This window comes from Phyllostomus discolor, chromosome 3 (genome assembly GCF_004126475.2).
Source record: "Phyllostomus discolor isolate MPI-MPIP mPhyDis1 chromosome 3, mPhyDis1.pri.v3, whole genome shotgun sequence".
Lineage (NCBI taxonomy): Eukaryota > Metazoa > Chordata > Mammalia > Chiroptera > Phyllostomidae > Phyllostomus > Phyllostomus discolor.
Window position 1 is genome coordinate 43,517,732 of NC_040905.2, and position 18,148 is coordinate 43,535,879.

At 46.2% G+C, this 18,148-nt stretch overlaps 2 protein-coding genes across 4 annotated transcripts in view; one reads left to right on the top strand and one right to left on the bottom strand.

Moving 5' to 3' along the window:
- MAP1B (microtubule associated protein 1B) overlaps positions 1-5,436 on the top strand; it is a 94,127-nt gene extending 88,691 nt beyond the window's left edge. For 2 of the 3 annotated variants that reach the window (XM_036020386.1, XM_036020387.1), the window contains exon 6: positions 961-5,416. In XM_036020386.1, coding sequence (XP_035876279.1) covers positions 961-1,116 — 156 coding nt within the window. In that variant the 3' untranslated portion in view covers positions 1,117-5,416. Of the gene's footprint in view, positions 1-960 lie in introns of all 3 variants that reach the window. The other variant, XM_028509610.2, reaches the window with a different exon arrangement.
- Positions 5,437-11,916: 6,480 nt separating this feature from the next.
- Positions 11,917-18,148, bottom strand: part of MRPS27 (mitochondrial ribosomal protein S27) — a 78,414-nt gene continuing 72,182 nt past the window's right edge. Inside the window, exons 9-11 of the mRNA XM_028517877.2 lie at positions 16,398-16,540; positions 15,598-15,768; positions 11,917-13,171 (exon numbers count right to left, since the gene is read on the bottom strand). Of these exons, the coding sequence (XP_028373678.1) occupies positions 12,932-13,171; positions 15,598-15,768; positions 16,398-16,540 (554 nt within the window). The 3' untranslated portion in view covers positions 11,917-12,931. The remainder of the gene's footprint in view (positions 13,172-15,597; positions 15,769-16,397; positions 16,541-18,148) is intronic.

Here is an 18,148-nt window from a genome sequence, read left to right on the forward strand (position 1 = left end):
AAATGTGTACAAATGAAAGTACACGCTTACTCTTGACAATATGCAGGAAGGGCATATGAAATATGAAAGCTCTCATATTTCTGTGTGAGAGCTGCTAAGGGATTGCCTTTACTCCTTTTTGTTTCATGAATAGACCAAAGCTAGCAGTATGGCTGTTTACATATTAACTGTCAATGTGGAATTCTACAGGAGGGGCATCGCTGAAGATGGTCCCCAAGAGGATGTCCCCAACTCACAAACATGACAGGCCACCAGCCACTCATTACTTGGGCTGTGATCTTTGCTTATCTAAGTTCTGTTTGTCCACAGAGTCACCTAGTAAACTGTACTTGCATAACACTAACTAGAAAGACTTGTTAATCATATGAAATCTCACAAGAAGCCCCAGGGGACTCTTAATGAATACTGGATGGAATTTTACTATTCAAGCCAGTACCCACCCGCCCATCCACCCCGCTCCTCTATCCCTAACCACATGTACAAATTAAAGCTACAAATCTTTGTGCTCAGAACAGAATGTGAATTACACACACTAGAGAGCTGTGAGCTGCATTAATAACCAGTGCTCTTTGGGTCAAATATGCAGTGTCCTTGATGCAAAATGTACCAGGTGTGTTAAAGGAAATACAAGAAATCCCACCTTAACTGAGGCACTTCTGTTAAAACTAAAGGACTGAACTGATGGTGAATATGGATGAACCAATTGACTAGTCATTGGTTGTTTCTGGTTCCAGTCTTCAACTTGCCCCTGCAAAACACTTGATTTTTTTTTTTTTGCAGTTTTGTTCTGGTTCCTAGAAATTATAAGTTGAAGAAAAGTCCTGTCCATTTCTTGAGGAAAAGATAAATTTTCCATTCTTTACTCTTCTTTCTAATTGTCTAATTAATACCTTATTGTTCTTTTTTTTTAATCTGATTTTTGGCTCTGCCCTTAAACAGCTGTTTTCTCCATCCCTGCAGGTGACTCTGATCCCGACTCATGACTCAGAGGTGATGAGGGAATGGTACCAGGAGACCCACGAGAAACAGCAAGACCTCAACATCATGGTCTTGGCAAGCAGCAGCACTGTGGTTATGCAAGATGAATCCTTCCCTGCATGCAAGATTGAACTGTAAAGACCAAGGCCAGCCACACCACAGGCTTCGAACTTTGTTTCCAGAAATTCTTCAATTTGAAACTACCTTTTCTAAAAAGTCAATTAGTCTAAATAAGTTGCTGAACTGTCACCTGCCAAACGCTATACTCTGTCATGGTGGTGCGAGTCACTAACATTTCTCAGTTTTTGCTGATTGCTAAGGGAAGTAACAGCATTCCCACAATAGGGTTCAAATTACTGCAAAATGACCTACCCCAGTTCATCTCTGCTGACCATTTGGAAAACAAGCACTAGCAAACCCAACTGACTTCTGCTAGGTAGAGGCATTTGTCTTATAGAGAGAGAGAAAGCAAGAGAGACAGAGAGAGACAGAGAGAGTGCGCACACAAAGAGGGAGAACACAGGAGAGAGAGAGAAAGAGAGAATGAAAAGGAAGACGAACGCAAAAGAAGGAGATGTAATGGTAGAGAGCGCTGGTGAGATACCCAGAGAGAAAAGGAGAGAACAGGGTGGGGTAAGGAAGAGAAAAGAAACAATAATTTGGGATGCATCTTCTCAGCCAGTCTGTATTCTGTAGTCCACACAGGCAAAGTTTTCAACTGGTGTCAGTCTGAGTCGTCAAAAAAGGTCTTCATTTTCTAAAACAAATTGGCTGGAAGAACTCAAAAAGAACAAAACTTGTTATGAGGGTGTGTGAGATTTTCACGCCTTAATTAAGCACCCTCAGTGTGAAGGCCGCACATTGACATATAACATAGTGAGTGTAAGCTGGACACACAAGTGGTTTGAACCCCATTCGGAACTCTCAGACTCTTCAAACACACAAGTAGGTTGATCTAAGGCATGCTCCCAGCATCTGTGCACCCAGTTAGCCCACTCTGAGTCAATTAACCTGCATGCGGAAACACCCAAGTCCACCCCAATCAACAAGCAAATACCAAAGCAGTTGGGAGTACATATGGTAGACAATTTGCCTTAGAAAGTGACTTGAATGTACAAAGATTCTTGATGCACTTATTATTTTTAAATGTGAGACAGCAAGTTTATAAAACATCCATGTAGGATTATAGCTACTCCAGTTACAGGAGCATGTGTGTGCGCGTGTGGGGTGCTGGAAGCCGACCTGAACGGTGCAACGGTTTGATGCTGGGTCATGCCTGCGGAGTGCCACCTCAGTGCCCCTCTGGCCCCTCAGCCAAACGAGTTGAGCCTTTCATAGCTTCTTCACTACTGCAAGTTCAAGATTGAAATGGCTTCTATGATCAGAACTGGGAAAACAGTGAATCATATGGTGGAAGAGGTTCGCAGCAAGTGTACAGTCTTTAGCTTCCTTTGTCTTACATTGGCTTTTTTTAAATTTTCCATTAATTTCAGTATAATTATGGGAACAAGTGTACAGAAGAATTTTTTTTTTAGATTTGTCAGAACTTTTCATAGATGAACTTTTTAACAAATGTTTTCATTTGCAGGAAAATGCAAAGAAAATTTTCAAGTGACAGTTTTTTTTTTAAGTGTTTCCTAAGACAAAAAAATGAATAATGTTTTTTGAAGTTCTGGTGAGATTGAAGTCTGATAATGCAGTAATAATATTTATTAAAACCCATAACTACCAGGAATAGTGACTGATACCTCCCACCCCTTGATTCCCATAATGTAAAAATCTGAGTATGTGCTATTTGAGAGTGCGGGAGAATGGCGTGGTAGGCTACTTTTTCAGGCCTGTACATTACCCAGTGATATCCTACATTCTTCTTTCAAGATCTTCAACCATGAGGTAAAAGGGCCAAGTCAAGTTCAAAGAACCCTAGCGAAAATTTGCTTTGGGATTTCTTTCCCGGAAAAAAAATAATACATTGAAAGAAAATGAATTTCCAACTCCTACTGTTCATCATGTAGAGTTCAGATACCATTCCCATGATTGTCATCATTGAACTATGAATCTGGGAAGCCAGATCATGATTCAAAATTTATGTCAAGTCGCAAGCCACAGACCAGTGCACCCGGCATTCAGATGTGGCAAACTTCTCAGTGACGACTGTGCTGTGCTGTCACGTCACGTTTCCTGCAGACTCTAAGATCCACGGAGTAGTGAACAATGACCTCATTTTATTTTCTGTGTTAGTTATTTATTTCAAAGTTAACATTTTAGTTTATTTTTGTCTGATAAAGTGTATGTTTTGCACTGCTAACTGCTATGAGGGTTTAACCAATGCTTCTTCGGGGTCCCTTCACTGAGGACCTATGCAGTCTATTTAATGCTGTGAATTACATTATTCAAATGTTTAATTTTAAAAAAATTAATATTCTATTTTTTTAGGTTTCTGTAGAAATTCAGCTTTTATTTATTACTCCATTTTTTCAAGTCCTTAAGAACAACACTTTAAGGGTACAAAAAATTATCACATGATGAAAACTCATTGTGACAACATTGAATTTCATTGAGTATAAACTTGTCTACTTCAAACTTATTTAATTAGACAACCTAAGATACCCAAGATAATTATCTAATGATTGGTTGTTGAGTTAGCCTACATAATGCATGGGAAGAGAAACAGATTTCCAGTCTTTTTGCCAAATCCAGACCTCTGGTTGATTTTTCCTTGATAGAAGATGAAATTATTCTCCAATTCCTCAAATTCAATTTGTTTAACATGTATATTCTTTTGCTTTTAAAAAATGCAAACATTTTAGGAGAATTATAGCCAGTCTTCAATTATAATGATTCAATCCCACTTCTTTCTTTCTTTCTTCTTTTCTTTTCTTCTTCCTTCCTTCCTTCCTTCCTTCCTTCCTTCCTTCCTTCCTTCCTGTTGGATTTAATAGGGAAAATATACAAAAGCTGTTACTAGTCAGCTGGCTCTTTTTCCTATGAAACATATCAGTCCTCTTCCCCATCCACTGTTCTCAGTGACAACCACAGAGCCTGAGGATACCAGGAAAGCCAGTATTTGCATTACAGGTTGTTCCTGACCTTCCAGAAACCTTTTCTACCTGGGTGACTAACCTAATTTTACTAGTTCCATAAACACACAATTAGTTTAGTAACAGCCATCACAACGTACTGTGTGCATTCATGGTGAGAGCTAAAGATTAACACAGACTTCGAGGAGCTGTATTCATACCGGTTACTTAATCCGATTGCGTAGATTGAATATCTGAGTGGAAAGAATTTACACTCTGTTTAAGTGATGGGATTCCATCAAGATAGCATTCATGATCATGACCTTTTTGGTAGTATTCTTAAGCAAAATTCTACAGAGACTAAATGTTAGAGATTATCCTCCATTTTCAATTTGAACTAATTCTCCCCCCTTTCTCAAACCCAACCCTTGTGCATGCTTTCTCAGTCTTGTGGTGGGACTGGGTACAATGACTAACTAACCCCCCCTCCCCCAAATGCCATTTCCATGGAGTTAAAAAAAATTTTTTTTCTTAACCTTACATATCATAGTGAATGGTTTCCCCAGTGTATATGAATGTTTTAAGTGTCTCCAATAGCTTATGCAGTTTAGGAGCTTTTCAGTACTCACTTAATAAGATTAAATCATTTGCTAATTGGAAATTTTGCCACCTTCCATTTTTCCTGTATTACCAAATCCCAGCTCTCAGGAGCTGTTCTGTGATTCTGAAATTGCCTCTCTTAGTCACAGGGGGTTCTTGCTCAGTGATGATATTGTGAGTTAGATTAATAACTTTTTTTTTGTGCTCAGATTTAGAAGAAAAGATCCTGTTTCCATTTGAAAGGAACTGTAAGCTTTTCTCTTCTAGCCAACTGAACAACACACCAAAAGCAGCCTAGGAATGAGCATTTCTTTGAAAGCAATTAGGTTATTCACCTGGTATTAAAAATGATTTACTGTTTTAAAATTCTGTGACTTTCTTAAGTTGATTTAAAAGGCAACATCGAAAACTAAAATGGGAAAAAAAATAGCTTCTCTGCACTCGTTTGGAGCTCCCCAAGTAGGAACCATCGAGATGAGACATCAAGACCAGGTTGCCTTTTCTAGAACACCCTGCAGCAGGTCTGAGTGCGCTCACCACGCTGAATGCAGCCTTCTCTTTCCGGCCCTGGAAAGAAGTGGCCTTGAGCCCAGCAGAGAGGCACCTCCCACTCCTCTCTCTTGTTCTGAATGGTGTTTGTGTCAGTCTGCAGCTGTGTATGGTATTATGTCTTATAATCCTGCATCACTTCTATCCTATCCAGTCATATCTAATGTAGAAAATTAGTTTCCAGTGAAAGTAATATGTAGTGCTTTTATGATATTTGTGTGCAATATCCCCTCTTCCATTGAGGATATTTGATGTAAAAGAAAAAAAAACTCAGTTCCACAATAAAATACAAAAGTGGCAAAAGTTCATGTATGTGCTGTCTTATGTTTTGTGTTACTGAGTTGGGATTTGCCGCCCATGGGGTGCAGGAGAAGTAGCAAACCTTGGAGATGGTCCTGATACTATTTCTCTAACTGCTACCTCATTATCTTGTATAACGAAGCCCTAGAGGACTTTGGGGTCTTAGGACAGAAACTGGGAAGTGAGGGAAAGAGACAATGAACGTTGCTTAAAAAGAAAAATAACATGTACCAGAGTGGTTGGAGGGGCGGTATTGAAAGGGTTTCCTACATGAACCACAACATGAACCCCAAACCAGGTGTCCCTCTGAGCTCTGCCACACCTGGCTGCATGACCTCTGTCACTTCATCCCCATCTAGAGTTTCCTTTCTCACCTGTAAAATGAGAGGATTTGACTACATAGATGGTAACACTGGATGGTCCCTCGCAAGGCTGACTCTCTGGGGCTCTACAAGGCCATCATACTCAGTGGTTACATCCAATATCTTCTCTCTTGGGGTCTCTTGCTCAGTAACAGAACACGCTCTATATAAGTAACGTAGTATTCTGTGGATTTGACTGACACTGAAGAACTAAAAAAGTTGTTTCAGAAAAGCTATTTTGATTACAAATAAGAAAGTATCTCAAAAAAGGAGGAATTCCTTAGTCTCCAATGATTGTACCTCTATCTATACTCAGCAGTGGGCAATACTGTGAGGACTTAAAGGTGAACGAAACACAAGTACTGCCCTAGTTGGGGTAACAGGGGCTCCCAAAAGTCAAAGGTAAGCTTTGGTGACGTAGAAAAAGCTCCAGATGTGATGTCTACGCTGAGACCTGGCGTGTGTGTGTGTTGAACAGAAAGCAAATCCAAGGCAGAGGGAACAGCTCACACGGAAGCTCAGAGGAGAGGATGATTGGCGTGTCGGGGGCCCAGAGAGCTCAGAATGGCAGCGGGGAGAGTGGGAGGCCTGGTGTCTCGATTCCCTCCGCGTGGCTGCAGAAAATGTCCCCATGGAGTGCTCAGTAGAGCCCCAGGATGCGGCCTGGCAGTCTTCGGAGGTAGTCTTTTGGCCTCAAAAGGCCAGTGCAGCCTGTCCTGAGTCAACAACATTCCTTTATCGCATGCACTCCTTTTGATCTTATATTGCGCCTCCAATCCATGGGGTGTCGTGGGCCTGTCCCATTAGAAGTCACTATTTGCCAGAAATTGAAGTATTTTTCAATTTCTGATTCCTCCAGAAATTGAAGTATGAAGCAAACATGTGGAAACTGAGGGTGGGAAATCATCACCAAAGGATTTTAATTACATCTACTAAACTCACCTTAAAAAAGTACATTGTTTTCTTTAGGCAGTGGTCCTGCCTTCAAAATATATGCAGGGCAACCCCTTCCCCTCACATGCAGTGTGACCCGCCTTTGTCCTACCAGTCACTTCTCTTGGATCCCTGCAGCAGTCTCCCAACTGATCTTCACGTTTCCTTCTCTGCCCTCCTATTTATTCTCCACAGAGCAGCTAGGCTAATCCTGTAGACATGTTAGGTCACATCATGCCATCCAGTGCTCAAAACTTCCGAATGGGTCCCCAGTCAGCATGAAAGCCACCACCCCGACGAGGGGCCAGGGGCCCTGTACCATCTGTCCGTTGTCTCTCTGGCCTCATCTCCTGCAACTCTCCCCCTGACGGACATACTCCACTCCCGCCACACTGGCCTCCTTGCCATTTCCTCAGACTCTCTGCAGGTGCTTCCACATGGGGCCAAAGGGCTGGCTGTGGCTCTTCCCCAGGCGACTCCATGATTCTTCACCTTCCCCCTGTGGGTCTATGTTCAAGTGTCTTCTCAGCAAGGCCTTCCCTAAGCTCCCTGTTTTCAGTTGCAACCTCCACCACTTAGCCAGCACTCTCCATGCTTCGTCTCCATACCACACATCACCTTATGTCCTGTTACATACTTATTATCTGTAAATGCCATAAGGGAAGGGATCTTTGTCTATTTCCCTCCTTGCTGTATCTCAGTGACTATTTTAACAGTTCTTGACAGGTAGTAGGTGTTCAATAAATATTGGTCGAATGAATGTATCAAGGTACTTAGTTTCAGGCTGGCACAGGGGTTACACGGTGGGTGGAGTTGTTGGAAAATGGGTTTGGAATTAAGACAAACTTGGGTTCAAATACTGTCCCGGCTACTTATTGTGTGGCCCTGGGCAAATCACATAAGTCCCAGTTTTGTACTCTGAAAAATGAGTGTAATAAATCCTGTCCTGCAGGATTGTTGTGGGGATTAGGGAGGATGTGTTACATTAGGCACGAAAGGACAGTCACAAAGAGGAGTTTTTAAATAAAACTTCTGTAATCAAGCTGGGCATGTGATTGCTTGTGAGCCAGAGCCTGGGAAACATCGACACCCAGCAGTGGCCCCGCATGCTGTCACTGGAGGAAATTTTAGCGGGCACTCTGCGGATTCAGTCTTGAACTCTGTATAGATGACGTGTCATGGGAACCAGAGGAGCAAGCAAAATTCTCCTGTATCAGGATACAAGGTCCCTTTTATAGAACCATCATAAATACTCCTCGTGTCCTTGACCTTGCTTTTAAAGCCCGTAATGGAACTTATTTGCAGATGCTTTTTTTGCAAGAATAAACTGTTTTCTGAACATGTCCAGTGCGGATCTGGAATCCCTAACATTCACGCACAATGAGCACACAGTCTAAGTGGCTGTCTTGGGTTAAACAAAGACCCCAGTGGGAACTGCCACAGTCCCAGGGGCACTGCCCTGTCCTCTGTTTGGACTCCCTGTTACATGAAGGTGGTAACATCCTCAGGGTCATCTGCAGTGTCAGCAAAAAGGCCAAATCAATTAATTGGGTGGGGTGGGGTTGTGGGGGTGGGGCGGGGAAGGAAAGGTTACTTTCAAGCCAAGAAGCTGTTATTTAGAATAAAAGGCCATTTTCCTGACATAACTATGTTGGAAAGAATTCCTTTCCCCATTTTCTAAAGGGTGATTTTTTAAAAATTTATTTTCAGAGTTTGAAAAGTTCAGCTGAAGTAGAACTCTGAAAAGTTGGGCTCTAACCATTTAATGAAAATACAATCACACCACATAGTTTGCTTTTAGGATTTGCTAAAGCCTAACCCCTCTGAGCCCACGTAAAACTCCAGCCTTCCCGCACCCCAGCAGGCCCATCGGATCACTGGGTACAACGGCGTCGGTTCCACGGACTTGCTGGAGGTCACACCATAGCAACTTCATTTGGGCCCCAACTCCTGGTCCCAGTTACATGTCCCCAGACAGTGAAGTCATAGAAATCACCACTTACCCTTTTCCATAATGGACTTTGCTCAGGAAGAATAATGGCCCACCCTGTATCACCAGTAATTTTATACTCACATTCAGTTAGATACGAACCCAATGTTATGTTTCTGGCTTGATAAATGTCACTTGTAAATGAGCCATTTGCATGCGCATTATTCTAGTGTCTCATCAACATCACTGCAAAAATTCCTCTGGCTGCCCCGGTCATATACCCTAGGCTTGGGTTTCTAACCATGGCACTGTCGACATTTGGGACCAGATAGTTCTTTGTTGTGGGGATGCTCCTGTGCGCTGTGAGATGTTTAGCAGCGTCTTGGGCCTCTACTCACTAGACGTTATGTCATTCAAAGTGAAAACAAGCATTTAATAAACTAATTTTTAGGGCCTTCGACTACTTGTAAAATCTATAGCAACCTTCCTACTCACGTATCTTATATCCACAGCCAGCTGCAAGGTATGAAAACAAGTGCAGTTTGGTGCCAAGCTAACACAGCTTGGAGGGGAGGAGAGTAAGGTATGTGAACCCCATTGTTGTTTTTTCTTCTTCCACAACGCTGCCTTTTTACCATTTGTTCCCCAAGGTAGGTGTGGGTTGTGAGCCAAAATAGGTTCAGTCTGAACTGTTCATTTCAATTCAATGTAAAGTAATATCTCTTCAGACTCCGTGGGGAGAAGGCCGCTTCCAGCCAGGACAGTGTGAGACAGACCTGTGTGACTCATTCACAAAGTGGTGATTTCCCTTCATTGGAGCTTTTTGCATCTCTGGGCTTGACGTGTTCTTCCTGTGAACATACACATCAGTCTATCTCCCTCCAATACTTTTCAGCCGTGCACTGGCAGTTGCGTAAATGCCTGCCTCCTCTCCCTCACTGGAATGTAAGTTATTTGAAAGTAGGATCTGTGTAAACTCCACAGCACTTATGATGGTGCCTTGCACACAGCATATGCCAAACGAATGCTGTGAGCACCTAGAAGCAGTGCTAGAACAGAGACAGACAGTCGGCTGGAGTCACCTTGCTTACAAGGGGGTGGCCGAGATACCGAATGGAGAAGAGGGAAAAAGGTCACTGCAGTTGAGATACAGTGAAGTGAAAGCCACATTTTTAGAGTCTAATGAATAAGCAGCGAGCCAGGAAGTGAGGATACCTTTTTAAAGCAGTTTGGTGGCGAAGGAGAGTGACAGGTAGTAGCTTGATTGATGGCAGGATAAAGGCTCTGTTTGTAAAAGAGAAAGTCTTGCGGAAGGGAAGGCTTGCTGGTTCTGGAATAGGCAGACGGGCAGGGGTCAGGTCACAAATGAAGAAGCTAACTTTGCGAAGGAGGCAGGGGTTCACCTCACTTGGAAGGGGGGATGAAGGGGAGATGCGGCAGGGATGGAGAACTGTTGAGCTGGAAACGGGGGGACTGCAGTCACATGGTAGGGCTCAAGTTTTCCTGATAAAGCAGGAGTTAGGAACACCCATTGAGTTCTGGGGGCAAAAGTCTGGGGCTTCAGCAGAGCAGAAAGGCGAATGAGGTAAAGATGAGAGCCGGTGAAAGAAACAAAAGGACTGTTGAGTTGAGGAGGGTAGCTGCAAGTTTTAGAGGAATCAATTAGCCTGATATTATGGCTTTGCATAGGAAGCTTGGTCGTCGGAAGCACACAGGAAGAAATGACTGGTGATGGACCGGGTCCCGGGGTTGCTGTAACAGAGCTCCCCAAACTGGTGGCTTCAGAGAACAGAATGGCATTGGAGGCTGGAGGTCCAAAACCAAAGTGTCTGCAGGAGGGCACACTGGTCATGTGGTTTTCTTCTCCCTGTGTGTCTTCACCTTGTCTTCCCTGTGTGTCTGTCCAAACTTCCCTTGTATAAGGACACCAGTCACATTGGGTTAGGGCCCATCCGAATAATCCCAATATAATTTGGTTACCTCTGTAAGGCCCCTATTTCCAATGAACAATTCTAAGGTACTGGGGATTAGGGCTTCAACATATCTTTTTTGGGGGGATATAATCCACCCCATAACAGGTGGGTCCAGGGATGGCAAGGGGGCCTTGGTAAAGAGTGAGAAACTGAGCTCATTGGTGGGACGGCCAACCATGGGGCCCAGTGTGAGAGCACAAGGAGGGTCTGAATTCTGGAGATCAAAGGTGTGAGCAACAGGGTACAGGCTAAGGGTTGAAGGGAAAAGCTGGTCGAGCAGTCGTGGGATAAGAGTCAGAGGAGACTGGGAGAATGAGACTTCAGGTTCTAAGCTCTTGGGTTAGTGATACGAGGTTTGGCCACTGACTACGGAAGGTTAGCGAGAGGGAAGGTACTCTGTTCAGTGAAGGTCATTCCAGAGGCCAGGGCACTGAAAGCAGCTTCTCCATCCATGTGGAAGAAATACAGAAGGTGGCATTTAGGAAAAGGACAAAGGACAACTGCTCAGATCTATCATCCAGGAACGTGGAAGTATGCCCCATAGCTCAGGAGGGAAGGGCCTGGGGAAAGGGTGGTAGATTGGAGGGGAAAGGCTCCCAGAGGGGACAGTTCCCGAGAGGGAGCGAGGCCCATGTGCAGAAAGAACCTAAGGGGGCGCAGCACCGCTCCTGCCGGGCAGCAGCCCAGGGGAGAAGTGGTCTCTTTCGGTAGGACTGGAGTAGCGTGATTCAGATGCATTGGGAGGGAAAATGAAGGCGACATTATGAGCTGAATATTAATTAGATGCTTCATCCGTGATGGCTATTCCTGAGCCAAAGGTGCCTCGTGATTTATCTCGTACCTTCCTCTTGCTACAGTAAGGGAATGGCTGAAAAATTGCTGCCCTTAATAACCTAAAATGCCAGAACAGACTCGGTCACAACCTTCTCCCTAAGCTACATTCAGCTTGGCTGGTACAGGGCTCGTGTTGGATTAACCGCAGGCACTCGGGGGCGACACGCAGGGTGAGGGCCAGCAGCAGCCGGACCACACACAGGGAACAGTTCCAGGTCCTCACTCAGAACGGGGGCTCCCGGCTCCAAGCTTGCGTGGGGCTGCTGGAGCCCTCGGTCAGTGCTGGTGGCTGCTGCTACAAAGCCAATGGTCGGAGGAAGGAGGAGGGGGAAACATGTTGCTCAAAACCATGGTTACTGTGACGACGAGATTCCCCGTGTCTTTCTCCCTTTCCCAAAGGATAAGGGACATAGTAAAAGGAAAAAAAAATGAATACATCAAAAACATCCTAGAACATTTATTTCCACAGGTTCCTGATAAAAGAACAGAATCTTGAATAAAATTACACCACTGTACTTAAAGGCAAAATTACACAGCAAGCACGAGCTGTCCCCAACCCCTTTCACTAAGAAACTTCAGGAACTTTCTGCCTCCTGGGACTCTTGTAATTACCCGTCTCTCTTCTGCGCTGGAAGCCCCATCCCCTTGCTCCCCCCAGCTTCTCTGACTGAAACATGTGCTCTCATGTTGTCCGTGTGTGCTTGCACATGTGCAGGAGGCCCAACTGACCTACTTAAGTGAGGAAGCTGAAACGACGCATTGGGAGTTCCACCAACACAATGGAGAGAAACTTCCGGCCAAAGAGGTTAGCTTTCTCCTCCAAAGTCCTTACATTCCAAAAATGCCGCTACAGGTTCCTGACACGTGAAAGCCAGTGGGTCCTGTGTTTGTGCCTATACTGCATTTCTCCCAGTTTGAGTCTGGTGGTGAGACTTGGGGGAAGGAAATGTGGGGATGAGTGGGCACCCACACCCTGCTCAGGCTGAGTGCTTTGCTTGCCCTAGAGAGAAGGGAGACAAGGTCAGACCCAGGACGTACAATTTGCCTTGGCTAGAGGGAGAGAGACAATCCAAAAGCCTGTGCTTGAGACCCGATACTTAAACCATGGCCTCTCCCACCACCATCACTAGGCATCAGGAACCTTCAACATTCGAAATTGGCCCCGTCCCTCAGGAGCCCCACCGTGGGCCTCAAGAGCTCCTTTTAAGGTACTCAGCTGGTGGCTGCAATCTGAGCACTAGCCACTGTCACAGTCCCACAGCCCCTGGAACTACATGGATGGGCAGTCACAGGGCTACATGCACAGGGCATCCCGGCCTTCACAGCACAAGTGGCCTGCTTTAGGAAAGGAGAAGTCGGATGGAGGAGCCAAGGCTGCCACCACGGTGACGATAAGTCCCCTGATGGGGGCAAGGGAAGTCCCCGTGGTGGGCTGGGACCCACGGGGTCCTGTCAGGCAGATGCCTTTGCCGCTCTCCGAGCCTGGTGCTCCTGCTTCGCCCTCTCCCTCTGCTCCCGTTCCCTCTGGATCAGGTACAGCCGCTCCTGATGCCACTGCTGCAGCTTCTGCTCATAGGCGGTGACGTCCTCTGCTTCACAGGCCGGGAGCTGTTCCTTGACGAGCTGGGTGGTCAGAGTCAGAAGGCTTCCTGACTCGACTTTGCCCAGAGCCTGGAGTTGAGAATGTAAGGCCTGTTGGAAACAAAGGCACAGAAAAAGAGAAGGGAGTGTGTGGGGAGAGGATGGGGGCAGATGGATGAAGACTACAGAGGAAAACAGATTATGTTGCTTGCAAAATCTTGACATATTCCACTTGTAGGAAAAGGCACTTTGCTGGGATGAAAGGCAGATCTGTTAGCTTTTGTCCTTTTCATTTCCAGCCTAGCAGGTCTGCTAAGATGCACTACGTGTGATTTCCCCCCTTCACTTACAAACAGTAAATGGAACTCCATATGCTGTGATTCCCTGTAGTTGCTTGTTGTAAATCACAAAGACAACATATGTCTAACAAATCGCACTTCCACCCTGACTTGCACTGAACCAAGCAGCAAACCCCAAGAACAAAGAACTCGGAGACACACACAAAATGGCAGCAGCAGCTGAAAAACGGGAAGCCCATCCACATCTTTCCCTTCAGAACAACTGAGATGAGTGTTTGCCTGACGCGTGTTCAGCAGATGGAAACCATTTCAAGGACGCCGCTCTAAGGGCACGCTGAACAGCGCCGTCAGCGCTCGCACCACTGTGGGCTCCCGCCTGCTGTGCGCACAGAAGGTCAGCCTCTGCGAGCTGACTGCTGACAGCTCCATCTGAAATGGCAGCTTGGTTTGCTTGGACTGTGTTCCCGGAGAACTGAAGTACGAAAAACGCTAATCTACTTAAGTGCTTGGAGGTGGAGATCATCAGACAGAGCCACTTCTGGCCCCCTTCCCCTGCCCCACAGACAAAGGCGGTTCCCCGGCCCAGGGGGTGGGGACTGTGCCCGTGGGGAGCGGAATGCGGGCGGTCCATGGGCTTCCAGGGGGCCAGAGGCATAGTGTGACGGGTCTGTCATCAAAACGGGCCCCAGACAAATAGCCTGAGACTAACAGATGTCAGGCAACAGAAAGAAAAGGGAATGTGAAATGAAAATCACCATCCACGCGGTCTGAGCCCAGGAGATGGCTTGTGACATTGGAATGAGGGCACAACTCTGAGCCCGACAACTCGTTCAAACCTAAGGGCTGGCTTCTCTCAGCCTTGGTGCCGTGTGCCGTGGGCGAGCGGGATCGGCCACCCAGAGCTACGTGAGGACAGAGGAATGCGGTGGGGTCTCATGCACAGCTGGCAGCCAATAAAAATTTGCCTCTTGTCTTTTCTTGATTTTTAAAAGAAAAGTGTTTTCGGAAGAGTGAGGGCCAAGAATTTACTGTAGGTGCAGATTTCTCTTCTCCGAGATTAAATACAAAAGAAACGAGAAAGAGGTGGTCATTTGAGGAACGGTGTGACAGCCTGGGTCAATATGAATATGGGAAATGACAACTTTTTGTTTTTTATTTAGCCTTTCTAAATCTGCGATATTATGCCAAGTTAGGAGGAGAGAACAGGAATGTAGCTTGCTCTGCTGCTAATTCTCTGAGTGCCTTGGGAACACCGATTACCCTTCCTCTCTCGGTTTTCACATTATGAGAGAGGGAGGTTGAGTGATGACCCCACAGAAAGAAGTACTGGGAGAAACAGCTGCTAAAAGTGCAGTAGAATCCCTGTTCTGCTGGGGTGGGGTAGGGAGCGGGGGGGGGGGGGGGGGGCGGGTCATAGGTTTCCCATAGCTGATTCAATGTAATTACTGAGAAGATTTAAAGGTAAAATATACTGACGAAATTTACACTCTGTCCCCAAGTGGTATGATGGGTCAGCTGGCATGGGCCAGAATGTTTTCTGCTTCATACAAAGAGTTCTCCTTCAGGCAGCACTGCTTTCTCTTAAGAGGCCAAGGGTTTAAGCCTTGAATAGGGCCCTTCTTCCCTGATGACCACAGAGCCCTTTGGGGTGTATAGTTGACAGCTACTGAAGGCAGCTGCAGAGCCGGGGCTGTTTTGAAAAGAACCAGCAGACACTTGTCTCCATCCTCTGTGTAATGCAAGAGAGCACTTCTAATGGCCCCAGTGCACATCGCAAAGCCGCCAGGACGGGCGAAGGCAGGTGCCTGCACCTTACCTCCACCACCCTCAAACGTGGCTTTGTAATTTCTACCTGCATTTCTGGGCTGTCAAGCATGCTTAGTGCAAGATGGGGAAATCGCCAGATCCTTTCCACCCAGGGTTGGAGTCAGGTGGCTGTCAGGAGCAGGCAAGCCGTTACCCACCTATCAGGCACATGTCAGGGATGAGGCGGTAATGACATGCTGCCCCAGGGAACAGAACTGTGGCCCATTAGCTCAAGTACAAAAAAGAATGGAGAAATTCCATTTGTTTCTTTTAAGACCACTTTCTGTGTGAAGCAATAAAAATGCAATTTCCGTCAGTCTTAAATGTCTTTGTGTGTGACATTAATGCATGAAAGCACCGCCTGTCAATCACTAGGGCAGAGCAGCATGTTTAATGCACAGCCGAGAGGGCCTCCGTCCCACTGCAACTCACCTGAAATCGTTCCAGGTATTGGGGAAGCTTGGACTGTTCGGTTTCCTCCAAGTCCAGCTGCTCCATCAGCTCCTTGGAGCCCCCGCTGTCTTCCCCTTCTCGGGGCTGCTCCTCTGAAGCCTCGGGGGCCGGGGCAGTCAGAGCCCTCAGGACTCGGTCCAGCACGTCGAGCTGTGGGGCAGAAAGGGGGCAAGGCCTCATCAGCCAGTGACCCTGGAAGCCCATCATGAAGAGCAGGCTGGAGAAGGGAGAGGGAGGAAATCTGGGATCTAAAAGTTGTGAGAAGAGTTGTCTTATCAAATTATAGAAAATGGAAATGGTTATAATTTCACATTAGAAATTTCACATTAGAAACACCCTGTCCGACGGCATGAAAAACTCAGAATGAAACAAACGACACAAATTAGCAAATTCAGATTTATATATAAATCAGTAGAATGGCATTTGATTTTACTTTTAATCAACCAGGTAGGAATCTAAGAACTATGCTTGATGGACACAAAAGAGGCCCCCCTCCCAACCCACACCTCCACGCCTTTCTTCCTCTATCCATGTGGACCTGGGGGAGGGGAAAGGAAAACCAGCAGAGACCACAGCCAGCTTAATCTTATTTCCTAGGACATTTTGTCAGTAACATTGAGAAGGTTTGTGGTTTTTCATTCGACTGGATAAGCACATGATTCTACAGAAATTTTTTTAAAGAGTAGGGGGCGGGGGAAGAAAACAAAAACAGATCTAAAACCTAACTTAGGAGAAACAGGAGACGGCTGAACCCCATGGGGTCAGGACCGAGGACGTACCGCTTCTCCACACAGCTTCCCGTCTTCCGGGGAGGAGGCCACCTTCTCCATCACCTGAAGGGCTCTGTCCAGGTAGCCCGGTCGCCACAGTAGAGGCATGTCGTGGTACACGGCCCGCAGCCCGCGCTGCAGCTCCACCTTCCCTGTGGCCGGAAGGAACGATGGAGGGAGCTCAGCCCCGCCGCCCCGAGTCTGCTGCGGAGGACTCCAAGGCGCAGGTGCGCCTGCACCCGGCAGCTCTCAGGCAGGGAGCGACCGCTCCGCCTTTGTCCTGAGGGCCCGGTCCCACCCAGCAACCTGGTGGCATTTCAGATGGATGACGGGAAAGTGGTAAAATCCACTGCATATTTTTTAACACACTTTTATAAACTCGTTTTTCTTTTCCATCTGCGCTGGCAGGGATTGTCACAAGGATGTCTGAAGCACAGGGCTGAGGGGGGTTCAGAGAGGCTGGTATATCTGCCTCTATATGGAGACACCCTTGTGAAGTGAGTCAAACAATGAAAATAGTATTTTTGTTTTAGGAACAAAATTTTCCTCAGCAAAGTAGATCCCACAGCTTCCCTACGGTGAAGTCTTGTCAACACTGGACACCTGGCCCTGGCCAGAAACGGACGTGGGCCATTTTTCAAAGTGCTCCCAAGCATCCCATTGAGTGTCAGTTTGAAAAAAAGAAAAACTCCTTTTATTTTTCCTTCTTTACTTGAGCTTTATCTTTCTTCAAGCACAAAGTCTTCATCATCCTTTGCCTCTCAGGACATGAGTGTTTCTCCCGGTTTCTCAAACCATCAGCCCTGGAACTCAAGATGTGGACGCCGGAGGGCAGGGTCCTCTGGCGGGGGAGGGGCTGCCTCCACTCCGGTGGCACAGAAGCCCTCCCTGTGCTAATGAGCAAGGTCACCTTGAGCTGCCAGGTCTTAAATCCACCTTCACTTATCTTTCCTGGGAAGGAGGATTTGGAAGAGCTATAGTAGGGCATAAATAGACAAAGCTTATCAGGTGACAGCTAATTTTAGACCTTTAAGGTGCTTGGGGCAAGACTGCAGCCACATTCTGGGAAGCCGCTTCCATCAGGGTTGAGTGGGACTGCCCAGCAGGTGACACAACGAGAGAGAAGAGCTCCTGATGTGGCAGCTGCCCGTCCCAGTGCACCGGGGCCTCTGCTCAGAAACAAGAGTAACTAAGTACGTTTTCTTAGCCCGGACAACTTCCTGCAGTATAATAGTCCTGAATGCTAATCTGAGGGAAAACACATAAATCAGCATTGAAAGTAGATGGCAAATAAGGAGAACATAATTTTTAAGAGAGTGGTGGACTCTTTCGTTAGTCTGATGGTCAGTCTGGTGAACTCTGAGATTCTTCTGAGTCAGTTTATATCAGAATCAGTACGAATCAACTTCAAATGCAGCCAAACTTCTATAACTTTGATGATTTTCAAAAAACAAAGGTAAGCAGAATAATGTCTAATTGAGAGAAGGTGCTTTCTCACATGCCTGTCACTTGAGACAGAGAATAAGAGAGTAATGAAATAATAAGCATTTAATAAGCTTCAGAAAAACGGCATATTTAATACTGAGTGTTATTTGCCCAGAGTCCACACAACCAGGTTCTGAGGCCACAGCTCAGAAGGCTGTGTCCTGCTGACCTGCCTGATTACAATGCAGTCAGGGCACTAATGTAAAGCTACCCCCCCACCCCCCGCATGGCACAGCCACACTGCACCCACGAGCCCCTCTCTGCTTCCCCAAAGT